The sequence below is a fragment of the Rana temporaria genome, chromosome 2 (assembly GCF_905171775.1).
Source record: "Rana temporaria chromosome 2, aRanTem1.1, whole genome shotgun sequence".
Classification (NCBI taxonomy): Eukaryota; Metazoa; Chordata; class Amphibia; order Anura; family Ranidae; genus Rana; species Rana temporaria.
This window is the reverse complement of record NC_053490.1, coordinates 212,198,828-212,219,484: the sequence shown is the minus strand read 5'-3', so window position 1 is coordinate 212,219,484 and position 20,657 is coordinate 212,198,828. Positions and strand designations below refer to the sequence as shown.

Sequence of the window (20,657 nt, the reverse complement as noted above, 5' to 3'; positions counted from 1 at the left end):
TGTTAGTGAAGGTTTGGTTAGAGCTGATTCGCGCTTCTCGGTCTCCAGGCTTTGACAGCGTGTATTCACGGGTTCAGTGCGTGTGCTTGCGGTAACGTAGTTGTCATTCGGCTATAGGCTAGCAGGTTGTTTCTGCTTTAGCAGTTGCATCCTGTGCGCTCGTATCTGTTTGTCACGCGTTTGTCGCAGGTAGTGCTGGATTTGCGAGTGCTTTCTGTTTGAGTGTGTTCTTGACTGACCAGCCGGCCGGTTTGAAGCCATGATGGAGCAGCAGCGTCAATTTTCGCGAGTTGGTGCTGTTTATGGGATGGCTGCTGGATATGTTCATTTTTCCAGTACTTTGGCCAGAAACAGGGGGCGGAGGCGTTTCTGGACCAAGAATTGGTTGCGCCAGCGTGACCAGTTCTCACATATGCCTCTGCTTAGGGAACTCCAGGAGAATAATCCTAATGACTTTAGGAATTTTCTCCGCATGACGGACCCCGTATTCAACAGTCTGCTGGAACTTCTGTCCCCCTATATCACGAGGCAGGACACTGTGATGCGCCAAGCCATCACGGCCGAGCAGAGGCTTATTGCCACGTTGCGGTACCTGGCGACTGGGAGGAGCCTGCAGGACCTCAAGTTCTCGACAGGCATCTCTCCGCAGGCGCTTGGGGTCATCATACCGGACACGTGTGCTGCCATCATCAAAGTTCTGCATGAGGAGTATATTAAGGTAAGTTTCCTGGCTGTAATAATGTTGCCAACTAACTATATTTTTAATTTCCCAGATATGCTGTGTGTTTAACTAACGTTCCCTTTTCTCCCTATGCATGTTGATATAAGCTTTACATGTTTTATTCTTGACCTACCTGCATATTTGTCCCTTACCCAATATTAACCTGTCCAGCATGCTATCCTAGGGACAAACCCACCTTGCCATTTTTTAAAACTGGACTTTTTGGTTTTTGTGTCCCCCCCCCCTTCAAACTTTTATTGTCCCCATCAGAGGGCTGTGGAGTCTCTTAATGAAGTGGCCCTATATATTTTATTTCCCAAATTCTCCATGCACATTTTTCTAATGCAATTTTAATACTTTGAAGTGTCACAAGGATGCTTGTAGGATGTTTTTGTTCCAAAGTACTAAATCTCTTTTTTTGTTTGTCCCCACAGCTACCCTCCACACCACAGGAATGGCAGTCTGTGGCTTCCCAATTTGCCCAGCGGTGGGATTTTCCAAACTGCGGTGGAGCAATAGATGGGAAACACGTCCGCATTGTGCCCCCACCCCACTCGGGGTCCTACTATTATAATTACAAGGGTTATCATAGTATTGTGTTGATGGCGGTGGTGTCGGCACAGTATGAGTTTCTATATGTGGACGTGGGGAAGAATGGCCGGATGTCTGATGGGGGAGTGTTTGCACGGACTGATTTCTATGATCGTCTCCAAGCTGGTGGTCTGGCATTGCCACCAGATGAAGAGAATGTGGAAGGACTTCCGTTTGTGTTCCTAGCGGACGAGGCTTTCGGGCTTGGTCCTCACCTCATGCGGCCTTTTCCCCAGAGGACCCTCACCTCAGAGAGGAGTGTGTTTAATTTTCGGTTGGCCAGGGCTCGGAGGGTAGTCGAGAATGCCTTTGGGATACTCACCAACCGGTTCCGCCTGTTCAGGACATCGATACATCTGGCGGAATATAAATTGGACACCGTTGTATTTGCCTGCTGCATTTTGCACAACTTTTTACGCAGGCACTCCCAGACGTACCTACCCGACATCGGTTCTGAGGCAAGACTACCCTCAGATCCCCTTCCCGGGCTGGACACTGGTCGCGCTGGCTTGGCCCCCCAATCAGCTCGTGAGGTACGCGACAAATATGTTGAGTACTTCATGGGTCGGGGGGCCATTGCTATGCCAGATCATATTTCTTTCTAATTCGGCCCCCAAAGAAAGGAATATTCTCACAAATAATAAATAATTAGACCATTGGACTTTATACAGTTGTTTGTCATTAATGCTTTTTCTCTTTTTATCTGTCTTCCTGGTTCTCTAACTAACTTCTTCAATTTTACTGCATAATTGATTTCTCCACTTTTAGTAAATAACCACATTTTGCACAGTATTCACTCATCTACAAACAGGGTATTGAGTCTAGAAATAAGAAGCAACTCCATTTGTAAATTTTGAGGTTAAGTTTTTTAATTTTTGCTTGTTCATGACCCCAAAAATTATTTTATATTTTTTTCATTACTCCCTGCTTTTGTACTTAGGAGTCTACAAAAAATTTTTTTTTTTTTTTTTTTTTTCAGGTAATTCAACAAAAAATATTATGAAGATTATACATTTTTTAACAAGTTCACAGTTTTGTTTATCAAATATAGTTCGATTTATTGTTTACATATATATATATATATATATAGAATATTTTTGGTGGGGTGTTTACCGCCTTAGTATTTTTTATTCTCGGCATATTTTTTATGCACCAAAACCAATATTTATTACATTTTTTTTTATATGTATTTTTTTTTTTTTGTTGTGTTTTTAAATACGAATATTTGTTGTGGAGATTTAGGAGTCAAATCTCGACTTCACTAAATTCAGTGATTAGAGAGATTTATAATTCTATATATATATCTTTATAATTTTTTTTCGGTGTTTATTCTTTATGGTCTAAACTTTATAGTATCCAAAAATGTACAACATGGTCAAAAAGTAAAAAAATAACATTATAAAAATATAAAAACTCACAACAGCAGTCAGTCATGGTGTGCTTTCACACTGGAACACGCCAAAATTTGAAGATACACACATTCAGTGCAAATTCGCCAAATGTCATTGGTTCAACAGACAAATGGCCACATGTGCTATCTGACATCATGGGTGATCAATGTCTGTGTTTTGTGGGAGCAAACCCTTCCTCTCAACTACTTGAGGATGGAGGAGGGGGTTGGACCCACAAAGCACAGACACTAGATATTCTGTGATGGCAGATAGCACATGTTGGCACACTGTGTGTGTATCTTCAAATTTTGGCGTATTCATTATTAAAACAGTAAAAATGTTTGTGGGGGCGGGGGATGGGCGGGGGGTGTTTCAGTCTTTGACACGGCCCATCATGTCAATAATATTTTTAAAATTAGATTCGATGACCATCATTCTTTGCCGCATATTGTCCATTTCCGTGCTGCATTCCAAAAGGACATTTGTTACATTCTGTTCCATGACAACCATCCTTTCACGCATATTGTGCATTTCAGTGCTGCACTCCATTACCTGCTGAATAATTATAGCAGCACTTGCACGTGAAAATATTGACACACCATCCTCCTCCCCTAAAAAAAAAAAAATGGTCATTTCCAAAATTAGTTTTCGATGAGGCCTATCTACATATGTTTTTTTTAATCAAGCTAGGGTGACACTGACCTGATGGGCTTCTCCTTTCCACCTCTTCGACATCTTCTATCACTCCTCCTTCTTCCACCACCTCCCCATCATCTTCTATCACTCCTCCTTCTTCCACCACCTCCCCATCATCTTGGACTCCTCCTTCATCCATCAATCCACCTTCTTTCAATTCGCCAAATTGTTCTTCCGCCACTTGCCCTTCATCTGCTATAAATTCTAAGTCCAAAATTACTTCTTCCTCCTCTCTTCCTTCCTCCTTTCTTCCTTCCTCCTCTCCTTCCACATCCTCTTCTCCTTCCACATCCTCTTCTCCTTCCACATCCTCTTCTCCTTCCACATCCTCTTCTCCTTCCACATCCTCTTCTCCTTCCACATCCTCTTCTCCTTCCACATCCTCTTCTCCTTCCACATCCTCCTCCTCCTCCACATGTTGAGATGGAAGATTTTGGCCTTGTCTGGCACTCTCTGCCTCCTCCAAATGCTGGCGACTTCTTTCCCCTGAAATAAAAAATAAAAAATGTAGACTCATCAGCACACAGATATTGGAGAGCAGAAATCGCATACATTGCTTAGAAGATGCTTTCATTTAGTTACTTTTATCTTTCACCAAACCTACATTTTGGAATTACTTCTATGGCAAGCTCTGATCCTGCCCCTTTTTAGCAAAGTGACACACATGGATGTCCCCCCTAAACAGTATTTCTGGGAGACCCTACCAAAACCCATTTTTGATTTGGGGAGACACAGGTGCTCTGCATTGCAGATGTGAAAACATCTGCTTTATTACCACTGTTTTTAGAATGAATCCTGTTTGCCTTTCCCATTCTCCTAATTTTATTTTTTAGAACTAGCTTTTACACAATGTTTACAAACAAAGTTTTTGGCCAGTGAGCCATGTCCAGGTGTGTTGTTCCTGGAATAACCGAGCCTTTCTGAGAAACTATGTGATGTTACGTGGTTTACTAAGAACACTATTTGTAAATATGTAGGTATTTATGTCATAAAACATAAATGACAACATGTCTTTAAAATTACAAGCAGGCCAAGGAGGCAGATGGTGAAATATACATGGCAACACATTATTGCAGACAATCACCCCCCCCCCCCCCCCCCAACCCCAATATATATTTACTTACTTTTACGCAGAATTTTAAGTATTTTCTTCATCTGATGTGGCTCCCTCAATTTTAAGTCTGACCAGCGTTTCCTCAGCTGTTCCTTGGACCTGGTGATCCCAAACATCCTCTGCATTCTCCTCGCCACCTTGTCCATAATATGTGCCTTTCGGCGGTTAGGGGTCTTGTATGGCCCTAATTCACCATCATAGTCCTTCTTTCGCATGATGTAAACTAACTCCACCATTTCCTGGAACCGCATATTAGTGGCTTTGTATCTTCTTGGCCTTGATCGGGACGTCCCTGCCTCTGTCCCTTCACTTGTGGCATGAGAGCATCGTGCCCGCTCGTGTGACATCGCCATCTTTCCTTTCCCACAGAGATTATGGGCATGGAAAAGATGAATTCTTACGCCATGGGCGGAGAAGAGGGCGGCGTTTAATACATACGCGGAGTGTAGAGAATGCAAACAACGTGTTTACGTAGGTTACGCGGAGAATCTTCGATCGCATCCTGAACATACACAGTTAACGCCATATTTCCTAAACTCATTGATTAGGGGCCTAGCAAAGGTGACGAGGGCGGGGTTTAATAAATACGCGGAGTGTTTAAAAGGTGCACGCCGTGATTACGCATCTTACGCGGTAATTAGGCGAGCGTGAGAAACGAGGAGCGAGAGACAGGAAGGTAAGGAAATTAAAAATGGGATCAGCAGAGGCCTGGAAAATGTAGACACATGGGATGGGGGTTTGGGCTGTTGGTTGCACCCTTTTTAAGCTATTCTGTCTATGGGGTACCACAATGTTATTTTGGTATCCAAATGCTTTTGGACAACTCACAAAATAGAGATGTGAACAATGCTGTACCTCATTGACAAGTTTTTTAATGGTGTATTCAGATCAGGCAAAGTATTGTTCAAGTGTTGGTTGTACAGAGGTCATTAGGAAGTGTCTTTTATGTCATCCATTGTCAGGGGCATGAGATTTACACATGAAAGAGTGCCTAGATGAATACTGTCATTTTTCTAGATAAAAAATATTTACTGCAATGTTAACAATGGCTCTGCATCTAGCAAATCAATGTTTGGTACAACCAATGCGGCCGAGCTGCCAATCATTGTTTAAACAAGAGAGACTGTGTTTGTAATTAGATATAGGTAATAAATTTGAAGACACATATTATATCAAGGTCAACGCTGATCCTTTTGAATATTTTTTTTTCTTTGGTTTATGTTTTGCGAATCTAGACTCCAAAAGAAATATCATTTTTATAAAAGTGAAATGGACCTCCTACAAACAAAGGAAGCTATAGAGGCCTTACTCCAAAAATATCAGGAGACGCCCATCCTGTGGAATTCCAAGCACTCTTTATATTGTAATAAAGATGTACGAGCGGCAGCACTAGAAGAGCTAGCAAACTATATGCAAACATGGGTGCCAGGATGCACTGCCAACATGGTGAAGGATAAACTTGCCAACCTCAGAAGCACATACAGGAGAGCATACAAAGCTAATAAAAGCAAAAAATCGGGAGCAGCAGCAACACAAGCAAAGGAACCCAAACTGTGGTATTATAAACAGATGGCTTTTTTGCGGGACGAAATGGAAGGCAGGAAAACGATGTCGAGTCTTTCTTCCAACCTTTCCTCCATGCTACCTTCCAGCGGACATTCCCCAGATGACCACAGCCCTGCAGAGTCGGAGGAAGAGGGCCTGGCTGACAGAGATGCAGATCTGCCACCCTTCGATGAGGAGGTATAGTAGTTTCCTCTATATTTCTGGCGTAAATAATTCTTGGTGGATTAATGATTTGCTATTGTAAAAGAAAAGCCAAGCTGGGAAAAAGCAAAAAAAAAGGTGTACAGACAAATAGGTGTCAGGGATGACAACTGCAGGGGTCAGAAGTAGAGTGTATTCAAGTAATAATGAACAGAAAATACTAAACGAAAAACATGAAAATGAGTGTGGTTTTATTTAGCGAAATTGTAAAAAATGTCCTTTTTTTTCCACACAGGAAGAAGAGATCAGCCAGGAGGTGGCAGATCCTCAGGTGTCTGTCAGCCAGGAGGAGGCCGGGGTCAGTGGCAGCCAGGAGGAGGCCGGGGTCAGTGGCAGCCAGGAGGAGGCTGGGCCCAGTGGCCTGCAGCAGGTCCCCCCGGCCAGGAGAACCACCACCAGCCAGTCTTCTCCCCCCCAGGTGAGGCCATCAGGCCGAAGGAGGCAGTTGAGGCCTGTGGAGGAGTCAAGCCTCCGCATGATACAGGAGGCAAGCGCCATCATGAGGGCCCCCCTCAACCCCACAGAGGCCTTCAGTGCCTCATTGGCCCACGATTTGAATGAAGGGGAGGAGGACCAGAGAAGACTGGCAAAGGCCCTGATGAACCAGGTCCTTTGGTGGATGCAGAAGGGCCTGCTGACCCCAGACACTGGGCTATGTGACCCGGCCCGGCTTGCGGAACACCATCCTCCTGCTGCCACATCGACCCCACCTGCAAGACCCCGTGTTAGATCCGCTGGAAGGCTGCCTGGAGGGAAGGCTGGAAAGAGGAGGAAACGTTGATTCTCTGCCTTCCATTTCCTTCCACATAAAGGACATATTGTTTGGACTACCACAGTTTGGGTTCCTTTGTTTCTGTGCTGCTGCTTCATATTTTTGGGTTTGGCTCCTGAGGCTTGGAAGTTTATCCTTCACCATGTTGGAAATGCAAGTTTGCATATAGTTTGCTATCTATTCTAGTGCTGCCGTTCTGTTTATTTTTTGTGATGACATTTGCCTAAATAAAAGGCTTTTTGCTTTCATTTGAAAACATGTCTATTGTTTGTTATACTGTGGGGATTATTAGGCAGCAAACCTTTAATAAATATACAATGGGTCATTTACAAAGGACACACTCCTTGGGGGGGGGGGGGGGACATTTGGTGTGCCAACATGGTTTAATATTCTCAAATAAAAAAAAAAAAAAAAAAAAAAAAAATATAAAAAGAAAAAAACATGTTAAAAAAAATTAAAGTAAATGGTGACATAACTAGAAACAACAAAAAACAAAAAAAGATGCACATTCCTTTACAAAAATGACTACTTTAAATTATGGAGGACCACCAACCAAAACACACGTCTGGCATAGAAAACATTATTAAAGGATTACATCACAAGCAAGAAATGTGACATTGCAGTATGGGACAACTCTATTGAAATTGCATCAGCAAGAGAACGGGGTTATTCTAGCAAGAGAAGAATTAATAAAACGAGGCAAGAAAATGTGGTTTAGTGCGCCTTTTTAAGACATTGTTCTCTTGCTAGAATAAAAGGTTTCTAATGACGAATGTGCCATATCCCAAACAAACGCGAGTTTTACCTGAACGAGCGCTCCCGTCTCCTCATTTGGACTGAGCATGCGCGGGGTTTTTGTACGCTGCTTTTGTGTACAGACGACCGAACATGTCTGACGGACACGATTCCAGCAGACTGTTTTAAAGCAAGACCAGGAAACAGTTGTTCGTTGGAAAACGGTCTGGCCGACGATTGTTTGCTGGAATCCTGTCCGTTACTGCCTACACACGAACGAACATGTCCGCTGAAACTGGTCCGCGGACCAGTTTCAGCAGACATGTTTGGTCGTGAGTATGGGGCCTTAGACAAATGCACGGTAGCTTCCACGGCATAGGTAGGGTAAAGCAAGATGGCGGCGACGGCATCGAATGTGACAATCGCATGCTCGTTGTACACGATGACGTCACCGCGTTCTTGCCTTTCAAGAGAACCGCGGTTCCTTTGAAAGGTCTGTGTGTGCACTCGGGTGGCAAGAGATTCTTGCCAAGAATCTCGTCGGGAAAAATGTTTTTTTTCCTGACGAGATTCTTGCCCGTGCGTACGAGGTCTTAGGCCTCATACACACGACCGAGAAACTCGACAGAATCCATCAAGAAACTTGGTGGGAGAGCTTTTTTGCAGAGGAAAACGGTCGTGTGTACGTTTTTCATCGAGGAAACTGACGAGGAACTTGACGAGAAAAAAAGAGAACAAGTTCTCTATTTCCTCGACGGGAGTCTCAGATTCCTCGTCGGGCTGGTTTTTGACGAGAAACTCGAGCGTGTGTATGCTAAGAAACCCACGCATGCTCAGAATAATGTATGAGACGGGAGTAAAAGTAGCATTTGTAATGGAGATAACACATTTTTCACGCTGTAACAGACTGAAAAGTGCAAATCGTCTCTTAACAAACTTTTATTTAACACGCAAACACATGAAATTAGCAAAAGCAGCCCCAAGAGTTTAGCCAGTGGAATCAAACTTCCCCTGCCATTGTATGTGTTGTACGTCACCACGTTTGAGAACGAGGAGATTTTGTCTTGACAGTGTGTACGCAAAGCAAGCTTGCCGAGTTCCTCAACTAGCCTAACAAGGAACTCGTCGAGGAAAACGATGTGTCTTTTCCGACGAGTTCCTCGGTCGCGTGTACGAGGCCTAACTCTCAATAACTTTCCTGACATATTTTCTCTCATGTTATGGGAAACTCATAAGATTGTAATGAGAAGTCATTGCATTCAACTTGCATCCTCTCTTAGCATTTCGAAACAATCCTTCTAAAATTCATAAAATTGCTTTACATGATGCAAGGTGGGGCTTAAACTACTACTTGTCGGCCATGCTGAAAAATCTATAAGGCGCACAAATTACCTCTTCTACCTTGAAGTCAACAAGTAGGACTCCCTCCTAGACTCTAGATTGTAGAAATCTGACCCAACGCTAAAACTCCCCACATTGGGAAGCATAATTTCACTAGCAGTATTTACTAGTACTAATACTGTAATGTATTTATACAACACCTATCAGAACTTTATAACTCCATGTATTCTTCCTTTAAAGATGTTTTTGACGCTCGTTTTTCTCAAATATCTCTGCCACATGTTTCTGAGACTCAACATAACTCACTTGACTCTCTTGCTTCTCAGTCAGAAGTGCTTAAAATGATAAAATCATTAAAATTACACATGATCAGGGCTAAATGGCTTCACGGCTTTTTACTTAACCACTTAAAGACTTTAGGTGTTTTTCAGATTTGGTGTTTGCAAGACTAAAACATTTTTTTCTGCTAGAAAATTACTTAAAACCCCCAAACATTATATATATTTTTTTCTAACACCCTAGAGAATAAAATGGCGGTCATCGCAATACTTTTTGTCACACCGTATTTGCGCAGCAGTCTTACAAGCGCACTTTTTTTGGAAAAAAATCACTTTTTTTAATAAAAAAATAAGACAACAATAAATTTGGCCCAATTTTTTTATATATTGTGAAAGATAATGTTACGCCGAGTAAAATGATACCCAACATGTCACGCTTTAAAATTGCGCCCGCTCGTGGCATGGCGTCAAACTTTTACCCTTAAAAATCTAGATAGGCGACGTTTAAAAAATTCTATAAGTTGCATTTTTTGAGCTACAGAGTAGCTCTAGGGCTATAATTGTTGCTCTCGCTCTAACGATTGCGGCGATACCTCACTTGTGTGATTTGAACACCGTTTTCATATGTGGGCGCTACTCGCGTATGCGTTCGCTTCTGCGCGCGAGCTCGTCGGGACGGGGCGCTTTAAAAACATATTTTTTTTGTTTTCTTATTTAATTTTATTGATTTTATTATTTTTTACACTAAAATATAAAAAAAAATAAAAAATGATCACTTTTATTCCTATTACAAGGAATGTAAACATCCCTTGTAATAGAAAAAATCATGACAGGTCCTCCTAAATATGAGATCTGGGGTCAAAAAGACCTCAGATCTCATATTTAGGCTTAAATGCAAGAAAAAAAAAAAAAAGGAAAATTTGTAATTTAAAAAAATGACAAAAAAAAATTGTCTCTTTAAGAGGCTGGGCGGGACTGACGTTTTGACGTCACTTCCGCCCAGCAGAGCTATGAGGACGGGTGGGGGCCATCTTGCCCTCACTCAAGTCCTCACTCTCCAGGCGGCAGCATCGGATCTCCTCCGCCGCTACCGACGGCTCCGGTAAGCGGCAGAGGGCGCAGAAAAGCGGCGGGAGGGGGGGGGCCCTCTCCCGCCACCGATAACGGTGATCTCGCGGCGAATCCGCCGTGGAGACCACCGTTATCGTTTACACGGCCGCCTGCTGAAAACATGGATATCTCAGTTGTGGCAGCAGCTGCTGCCGTTACTGAGATATCCATGTTTAAAAAGAGGACGTACATTTACAATACGCGGGTCGGGAAGTGGTTAAAAAGCTTCCTGGACATGCTTGCTCCTTTATTACAAAATGCATTTAACAACATCTGTAAGCAATGCTCTTTTCACCTAGCATCCCTCCTAGTTGCAATTTCAATGACTCCTAAAAATAAAAAAATATTATATCTGCTTCAGCCTCAGACCATTTTGCTGGTCAAAGATCAGGCCACTTTTTGCAATTCGGCACTGTGTCACTTTAAAGGGGTTGTAAAGGTACAATGTTTTCCCCTAAATAGCTTCCTTTACCTTAGTGCAGCCTCCTTTACTTACGTCATCCTTCGATTTTGCTTTTAAATGTCCTTATTTCTTCTGAGAAATCCTCACTTCCTGTTTTTCTGTCTGTAACTCCACACAGTAATGCGACACTTTCTCCCTGGTGTGGAGTGTCGTGCTCGCCCTCTCCCTTGGACTACAGGAGAGTCAGGATGCTCTCTACGTTGCAGATAGAGAAAGGAGCTGTGTGTTAGTGAGCGTCTTGACTCTCCTGTAGTCCAAGGGAGGGGGCAAGCATGACACTCCACACCAGGGAGAAAGCCTTGCATTACTGTGTGGAGTTACAGACAGAAGAACAGGAAGTGAGGATTTCTCAGAAGAAATAAGGACATTTAAAAGCAAAATCGAAGGATGAGGTAAGTGAAGAAAGACTGCAGGTAAAGGTAAAGGTAAAGGAAGCTATTTAGGAAAAACAAAATTGTACCTTTACAACCCCTTTAACTGACAATTGCGCGGTCGTGCGACGTGGCTCCCAAACAAAATTGACGTTGTTTTTTTCCCACAAATAGAACTATCTTTTGGTGGTATTTGATCACCTCTGCCGTTTTTATTTTTTGCACTATAAACAAAAATAGAGCGACAATTTTGAAAAAAATGCAATATTTTTTACTTTTTGCTATAATAAATATCCCCAAAAAATATATAAAAAATTTTTTTTTCCTTAGTTTAGGCCGATATGTATTCTTCTACATATTTTTGGTAAAACAAATCGCAATAAGTGTTTGATTGGTTTGCGCAAATGTTATAGCATCTACAAAATAGGGGGTAGTTTTATGGCATTTTTATTAATAATTTTTATTTACTAGTAATGGCGGCGATCAGCGTATTTCTTCAAAGCAACAAATGTGAGATTTGCTATAAAGTTTGTTAAAATCCCTGCAATGTACTATATATTGATCACCCAGAATGGAATAGGTGCCTCTTAGGGGCATATATTGAAGCAGTGGCTGTGACAGTCACCAAACATTTACTGCAGGTAAATCAATTACTTTAACTCAAAGAATGCACCAAAAATAGACACCTGCAGTAAATGTTTGCTAGATGTCAAATGGACTGGTTTATAAATATACCTCTGTGTTTTAAGTGCATCCACATGCTTGAAAATTATTATTCTTGAATGTTATCTTTCCACTTCACATTAGACAACAAAATAAATGTGCTAAAGTGATTTGTTTAAAAAAAAAAAAAGTGAACAAACACATGGTAATAGCATACATACTGTAAAAACCTGACAATGCATGTCATAAAAGTGTGTTACTGCATAAGTATGAAAGGAAATGTATATAGACATGGAGAGATTAACTGACTAATAATCAATGAGAACAATTATTTGGAATACAAGGCAAACATTTTTTTCAAAAGTTTTAAAATTCTTAAGACTCAAATGGCTGTAATGAAAATAAATGTTGATATTAATCTACAGTATATAAGAAAAGATATAGCAGCCATGCTCGCTGTGATGGACCATGGTACTCAAGAAGAGTATGTACATCATATAAGCTTCCCTTGCTCTGTAACAAAACAATACAAGATCAAGCAGCCCACCCAGTCACTAGTCGGGACGCAGTGTAGGGTGGTGAAAAACATAAAAACTGTTTATTGAAAACTCACAGAGAATTCATATACCACACAAAATACGATAAAAGCTTGATCACATTATTGTATGCACAAGAAACTGTTTACAGGAATATAATTAACATAACTAAGGAACAACCAACATATATTTTATGCTAATCCACATCTAGCAACTAATAGCTGACAGTGATTGAATTAACTAGGCCCTTAAACCAGCCTAGGTGACCTGACCATTCAGCACCTACAACCCTGAATACAAAGTACTGCACAATAAACATTATTACAAGTATAAACACTTAGATGACAATATCACAAGACAGACAGAAACAATAGGGGATCCAATTAACAATGGGAGGAAGACACTTACTGTATGAGGCACACAATAAACACATAATGGCAGGCAACCCCCGGGGGTTTGAGATGATTACATTAACATCTACAGTCATTGCTGATTTGAGGCATAGAGGCTCCAAATATGTTTATAGAATCTCCAGTTCACAGAGACTGTTTGTTTTGGGGAGATATGCACTTAAATCCAAAGCAAGACCACTCTAAGGATTCCCCAGGAACACAACTCCTAAAGAGTAGTGTTACCCTCAAAGCCAGGGCCCATAGTCAGTATGCAAGAGGCCACCCTGAAGTCCCCTCCAAAAGCTCCTGTCCTGGCTGGGTCTGTCACACTCACGCTGGCTGAACTCCTTCTGAAGTAACTTTTACAACAGGTAAAAGTGTACAAACCACAATAATGGGCAAAACTAAATATAACTTAAATTTTGCACCCTTTCCATACAACTGGGACAATAGCATTGATCACAAACAAATCAAAAGCTTTACATCGCAGAGGCAAACTGCATACTTTATCATATAAATATATTTACTTTAAGTAGGAGTTATTGTTCCTCAAAATAAAATAATGTCAAGCATATAAGCCAATATCAATAAATACAAAAGCAGCTGCACAAGATATTAATTTAATAAGACAGGAGTACAGTCATTTTATTACAGCAGCAGGTTGCAGGCATGTCAACACTCAGTGATTTGTTGGATCAACGAGAACAGAGGCTTCAGATGAGATCCTCTAATTAAATCACAACTGCACATTTCTAGACAGATGATCATGACTGGATGGCAGATCGTGCTTAAAGGTCCCTATGTTTAAAATTATGCTATTTAACTGTTTTTTAAATACACAATCCCTCTTTTTGTTCTAACAATGTAAGTTAAATAAAAAGCTAAGCATAATATTAGAAAATGTTTATCATTCATAAAATACAGATTTGTTTCTGTTGTATATACCCACCTATTGGTTACCACAAAAGAAATATATATAAAAAGAAAATCATTTCATTTTAATATTACCTGTTGACATAAGGATAGAGATTGCTTCATGGTTTCTACAAGTACAAGCATTGATAATCTATGTTCAAACAGTGCTTTGAATTTTAATTATACCTAAAAGAAATTCCTAGTTAACCACTTCCTTACTGGGCACTTAAACCCCTTCCTGACCAGAGGACTTTTTGCGATTCGGCACTGCGTCGCTTTAACTGACAATTGCGCGGTCGTGCGACGTGGCTCCCAAACAAAATTAACGTCCTTTTTTCCCCACAAATAGAGCTTTCTTTTGGTGGTATTTGATCACCTCTGCGGTTTTTATTTTTTGCGCTATAAACAAAAATAGAGCGACAATTTTGAAAAAAAATAAAATATTTTTACTTTGTTGCTATAATAAATAGCTCAATTTTTTTTTTTACGTTTTTTTTTTATCCTCAGTCTAGGCCGATATGTATTCTACATATTTTTAGTAAAAAAAAAAAAAAAATCGCAATAAGCGACTGGTTTGCGCAAAAGTTATAGCGCCTACAAAATAAGGGACAGAATTATTATTTTTTTTTTTTTTTTACTAGAAATGGCGGCGATCTGCGATTTTTATTGGGACTGCGACGTTATGGCGGACACATCGGACACTTTTGACACATTTTTGGCGCCATTCACATTTATACTGCAATCAGTGCTATAAATATGCACTAATTACTGTATAAATGCTTTTTTTTTACTAGAAATGGCGGCGATCTGCGATTTTTATTGGGACTGCGACGTTATGGCGGACACATCGGACACTTTTGACACATTTTTGGCGCCATTCACATTTATACTGCAATCAGTGCTATAAATATGCACTAATTACTGTATAAATGTGACTGGCAGGGAAGGGGTTAACACTAGGGGGTGAGGAAGGGGTTAAATGTGTACCCTAATTAGTGTTCTAACTGTGGGGGAGGGGGGGTGACTGGGGGGGTGACCGATCTGTGTCTCTATGTACAAGAGACACAGATCCGTCTCCTCTCTCCCCTGACAGCACCGCTGTCTGCGAGAGCCGGGAATGAGAGATGATCTCATATGTAAACATATGAGATCATCTCTCATTGGCCGCACAGATCGCCTAGGAAACGGCCGCTCCGATTGGCCGTTCACGGCGATCTGTGACTGGCTGTGTCCGAGGGACACGGCCAGCACAGCAGTTCCCCGCTGCGCGCTCGGGAGCGCGCGCGGGGAACGCGAAAAGGGGAGGCCGTAAAAAGACGGCCTGTTAGGGATTGGGAGCCGCGCTGAGGCCGTACAAAGTCGTACGGCCGTCAGCAAGTGGTTAATGAGTAAATTAACCTTGGTAAAATATGACTTTCTATTTATGAGAAAAGGTAAACCGATTTACAAATGTTTTAAGTAGAATCCAATTAAAAAACTGTTTTGAAATGAGATGCCTCGAGAGTCTTTATTCAAAGGGCTTGATTTACTAAAGACAAATATGCTGTTCACTTTGCAAGGGAATGTTTTCTATATGTTTTCTGTTTTCTATATGTTTTCTATGTTTTCGAGAGTCTTTATTCAAAGGGCTTGATTTACTAAAGACAAATATGCTGTTCACTTTGCAAGGGAATGTTTACCTCATTAGTGAATGCGGTAAAGCTCTGGTGATATCCATCATCCAATCATGTGCATGCAATAAATGTATGCTTCCTTGCATGTGATTGGGTATTCTTTACAATTTGAATTCACCACATTCACTAAGGTAAGGGAAATTCCCTTTCAAAGTGAACAGCCTCCTCAAAGCAATAATGTTTAGATTTAGATTGTAAGCCTACCGAGCAGGGCCCTCTGATCCCTCCTGTATTGATTTGTATTGTAACTGTACTGTCTGCCCTCATGTTGTAAAGCGCTGTGCAAACTGTTGGCGCTATAGAAATCCTGTATACAGTAGTGTATTTAGGTTTTGTGCTGCCCTAGTCCTGACTAAACTCGTACACCCCCTAGTTTAAAAATGACCCACCCCTTTCTGTCAAGGCTACACCCCTTGCTGTTTAAGACCCGCCCTGAAAATTTTGAGTGGGGACACTAGTTCTGAGGGCCTGTTCCTGTTTGGCTATGGGGCAGGAAGTGAAGGGAAATCTCTGCAATGGGACAGGGTTGGTAAAAAAATAAAATGACCGGGGCTATAACCCTCCCTTACTCTATCCAAAATGGGAGGGTATAGTTCTACTTTAAGCACACATTTCTGATAATTCTATGGAGAGGACTAAGGAGATATAACCATGCCAATGGTGCAGCAGAAAACATATAGCACAGTGAGGAAAGTCTGTGGTCCAGGATGATAGGACAGTCAAAATTAGAAGCAGTGCACCCCTAAATTGCGAAATTCCGGTCATCCACATACCACAAGCAGTGCGGCCGCTTTATGGGGGTGCTAGACTAATTTGCCTATCAGCCCAGTTTGCCCCCATAAGACTGGCGCTACACTAACAGTGTAGCACAAGCAGACAGGGACGCTTTCTGTGCTGCCTCCCTGCAAAGTGCTGCCCTAGGCCTGGGCCTTGCCTAGGCCAGGATACAGCATTGCCTGTATAATAATAATAATAATAATAATTTATTGTACAAATGTTTCTGTAACTATTGCATATGTATAATCAAACTGACAGTGATCATTTTACCACTCAACTGGGTTTTTTGTTACTGCAGCAAAAAATGAACTGTAGCTCCCCAGTGACGGCAGCACTCATGCAGCCCCAGACCATGACACTCCCACCACCATGCTTGACTGTAGGTAAGACACACTTGTCTTTGTATTCCTCATCTGGTTGCTGTCACACACGCTTGACATAATCTGAACCAAATAAGTTCATGTTGGTCTCATCAGACCACAGGACATGGTTTCACTAATTCATGTCCTTAGTCTGCTTGTCTTCAGCAAATGGTTTGCAGGCTTTCTTGTGCATCATCTTTAGAAGGGGGCTTACTTCTGGAATGACAGCCATGCAGACCAATTTCATGCAGTGTGCGGCATATGGTCTGAGCACTGACAGGCTGACCCCCCACCACTTCAAACTCTGCAGCAATGCTGGCAGCACTCATAAGTCTTCTTCCCAAAGACAATCTCTGGATATGAGGCTGAGCACGTGCACTCAACTTCTTTGGTTGACCATGGCGGCGAGGCTTGTTCTAAGTAGAACCTGTCCTGTTAAAGCACTATATGGTTTTGGCCACCTTGCTGCAGCTCAGTTTCAGGGTCTTGGCACTCTTCTTATAGCCTAGGCTATCTTTATGTAGAGCAACAATTCTTTTTTTCAGATCCTTAGAGAGTTCTTTGCCATGAGGTGCTATGTTGAACTTCCAGTGACCGGTATGAGAGAGTGAGAGCAATTACACCAAATTTAACACACCTGTTACCCATTCACACCTGAGACCTTGTAACACTAATGAGTCACATGACACTGGTGAGGGTAAATGGCTAATTGGGCTCAATTTGGACATTTTCACTTCGGGGTGTACTCACTTTTGTTGCCAGCGGTTTAGACATTAATGGCTGTGTGTTGAGTTATTTTGAGGGGACAGCAAATTTACACTGTTATACAAACTATACACTCACTACTTTACATTGTAGCAAAATGTAATTTCTTCAGTGTTGTCACATGAAAAGATATAATAAAATATTTACAAAAATGTGAGGGACGTACTTACTTTTGTGAGATACTTTACATCCCACATTATTAACAGGAAATATACAGATAAATACCAGAATGGCACCTCACACGTCAACATTTGAGGAAGGTCTGTCTGATTGATATTTAATTTTAACAGATTTTTCTTTGATAGCAAGCCATAGGAGATTATGAAACACATCAGGACTTTCCAAACCCAGTCTTTAAAGAATTTGTAAGATGTATAATGAGTATTTGTGGTGTCTGTAAATGATAGGATGATGTAACTGTATAGCAGGAACACTGGTGCTACTATTGTGTGCTAAATAAATCATTTATGGACTATCTGATCGCTGGGTTTAGATGGCAGTGTTCTCTATATCAAGCCAGCAAGCTGTCCAATTTATTTTCCTAGCTCAGAAGTTATAAAAGTTTAACCTACACTGTGTCATGGATGCCAAAAAATGCCTTTGCTGTTCGTAAAAAAAACAATAAAAAAAAACGATGAGTGTAGGAAAGCAGGCTAACATTCGATAGTTTGTCAAGAAGTCATGGCAAATTAATTCTAACTAAATAACACAAATTTTAATTGTACAGCAGAAGAATCAATATGGCATGTTTCACTATCCATCAATAAATCTTACTAACATTTTCAAAGATAAAGTCTGGACTGCAAGGTAGGTAGATTGGATTGAAACATGTTTTTGTTGCTCATTCTAACCTTGTACAACAATGATCATACAATCTATGTACAACACATTTTTGCAGCAGTAACATAATTTTGTTACTAAGCATTCATTGTTACCATTGGATGTGTCTGTTGCAGCTTAATCATCCTGTAAATGAATACATTATACTGCTAAAAACAGCTAAGGTGTAGAAATACACCATCATCTTTTATTTCTTCAGCATCATGTTCGACTACATCAAAGTAAAAGTAAAATAATCGCAATTACACTAAGAAAAGAAGAATATAGTAGAATTTTTTTTTCAAAGCCATACAATCTGCACAGAAAAGGTAACATATTCAATCTGCATCATTAGAAGACCATGGATAAAACTTACCTGTGGCATCAATTGCAGTCGTAGAAGCCGAGGTTGGCTGCATCTTGCCAGAGATATACACAGATCACATTAACATCAGCTCTTAGTCTTCTATCTGTCCCTTCTAGACTATAACCCAACCAGTCCTGCACAATTCACAGACACAGCCTGCCATTGGATTGTGTTGCCTCTCTCAATGTGACCTGCTAGGCAGACAGGTGTGATATGTTACTGAGAGTGATGCTGGCTTCTCCTATTACTGCCCTACTTAACCATACAGCTTCCTCTCCACTTCAATTCTTTGCATTGAAAATGCTCTTGAGTTACAGAATATTTGATTACAGATTTCAAATCATGAACACATGGCTGTATGCTTTAGAACAACACTAAACAAAGGCAAGTCCTGATGCAGACCTTATAATGATATTGAAGTTATTAAATTAGATTGTATTGCCATCTCTCACACTGACTTCAATTCTCTAAGCTGCATGAGTTACTTCAATGGCGGTTCTAATTTTATTTAGTGAAACATTTCTCATATAAACCTTCCTAGATATCATATAGGTGTGCAGATGCTATTTTATTTATATAAAATAATTATTTTAACAATTACCTAAGCAACATAAGTGTTCCTTTTGAACAATTATTTTATCTCCACTGACCTTATATATTGAAGCTATTGGGGGTTATTTATTAAAGGCAAATCCACTTTGCACTACAAGTGCAAAGTGCACTAGAAATTGCACTGAAAGTGCACTTGGAAGTGCAGTCGCTGTAAATCTGAAATGAGGGGAAGCTCTGCTGATTTTATCATCCAATCATGTGCAAGCTAAAATGCTGTTTTTTATTTTCCTTGCATGTCCCCCTCGGATCTACAGCGACTGCACTTCCAAGTGTACTTTCAGTGCACATTCAAGTGCATTTTGCACTTGTAGTTTGCACTTGTAGTGCAAAGTGGATTTACCTTTCGTAAATAACCCCCACTGTGTTATATTTTATTGCCAACCCTCACACTGGCACCAGTTCACTTACCTGTATGATTTATTTCAATGGCATTATATTTTGTGGAATAGTTTTCATATATGCTGTCCGTTTTCATGCTTAGATATGCATAGGTGTGCAGACATTGGGGGTTATTTACTAAAACTGGCGACTGCAAAAATTGGTGCAACTCTGCATAGAAACCAATCAGCTTCCAGGTTTTATTGTCAAACCTTAATTGAACAAGCTGAGGTTAGAATCTAATTGGCTACAATGCACAGCTGCACCAGTTTTAGTAAATCTACCCAATTATTTATTTGTGTAAAATAGTTATTTCAACCAATGACTAATGATTATAAGTGTTCATTTTTTATTATTTTATCTCCACTTTGAGTGTCTACTCTTGAATGCCTGGAAAAACCTCAGAAGGTATTGATACCGTAGCAGTAGTAACAAAAACACATGTGATAATTTGTAAATTTTTGAACACCATATAATATATTTGTTCAATATATACAAATATATTATGTAGCGCCCTGCTCCTGATGACCAGGCGCTAGGTTTAAATTTAGTGTATGTCTGAGCTGGTAGTGAGCTCAGACTTTGGGATAATTAAAGCTAAAACAGGCTCTGTTCCGGCTATGGCTGTGTTTTAAGGACTTCCCACTGTTGCCTGTAGGTGGCGTTACCACCCCAGGCCAATGTTGGAATACAAGCAGACCAGAGTGTATTGGGTGCTCTTCCCTGGGAACAGCCCAGTGGGAGTGGTCTCCCCACTGGGCATGCTGGGGAAAGGTACCTCCTGGCTCGAGGTATGTGATGGATGATTTTCAGCCACTGGGCCACGTTGGCCCGAGGCTGCATCCCTGCCACGTAGGCCCAGTTGTCCTGACTGGGGCCTGCGCTTTGGAGGTGGTCCTGCACTATCTGTCCTAAAAGAGGAAGCCACTCAATGGAGGAAACCAGGGGAGGACCTGTCCTGGAGAGGACCAAGCGGAAGGTCTGGTGACTTTATTGGAGTATGTACCATAGCCTATGTTACCTTACAGTGTGCCGGGTCGGCTTAAAG

The 20,657-nt window shown here is 41.1% G+C and overlaps 1 protein-coding gene across 1 annotated transcript in view; it reads right to left on the bottom strand.

Moving 5' to 3' along the window:
- Positions 1–19,011, bottom strand: part of TMEM255B (transmembrane protein 255B) — a 116,550-nt gene extending 97,539 nt beyond the window's left edge. Inside the window, exon 1 of the mRNA XM_040336368.1 lies at positions 18,629–19,011. Coding sequence (XP_040192302.1) covers positions 18,629–18,671 — 43 coding nt within the window. The 5' untranslated portion in view covers positions 18,672–19,011. The remainder of the gene's footprint in view (positions 1–18,628) is intronic.
- Between the last annotated feature and the right edge of the window lie 1,646 nt (positions 19,012–20,657).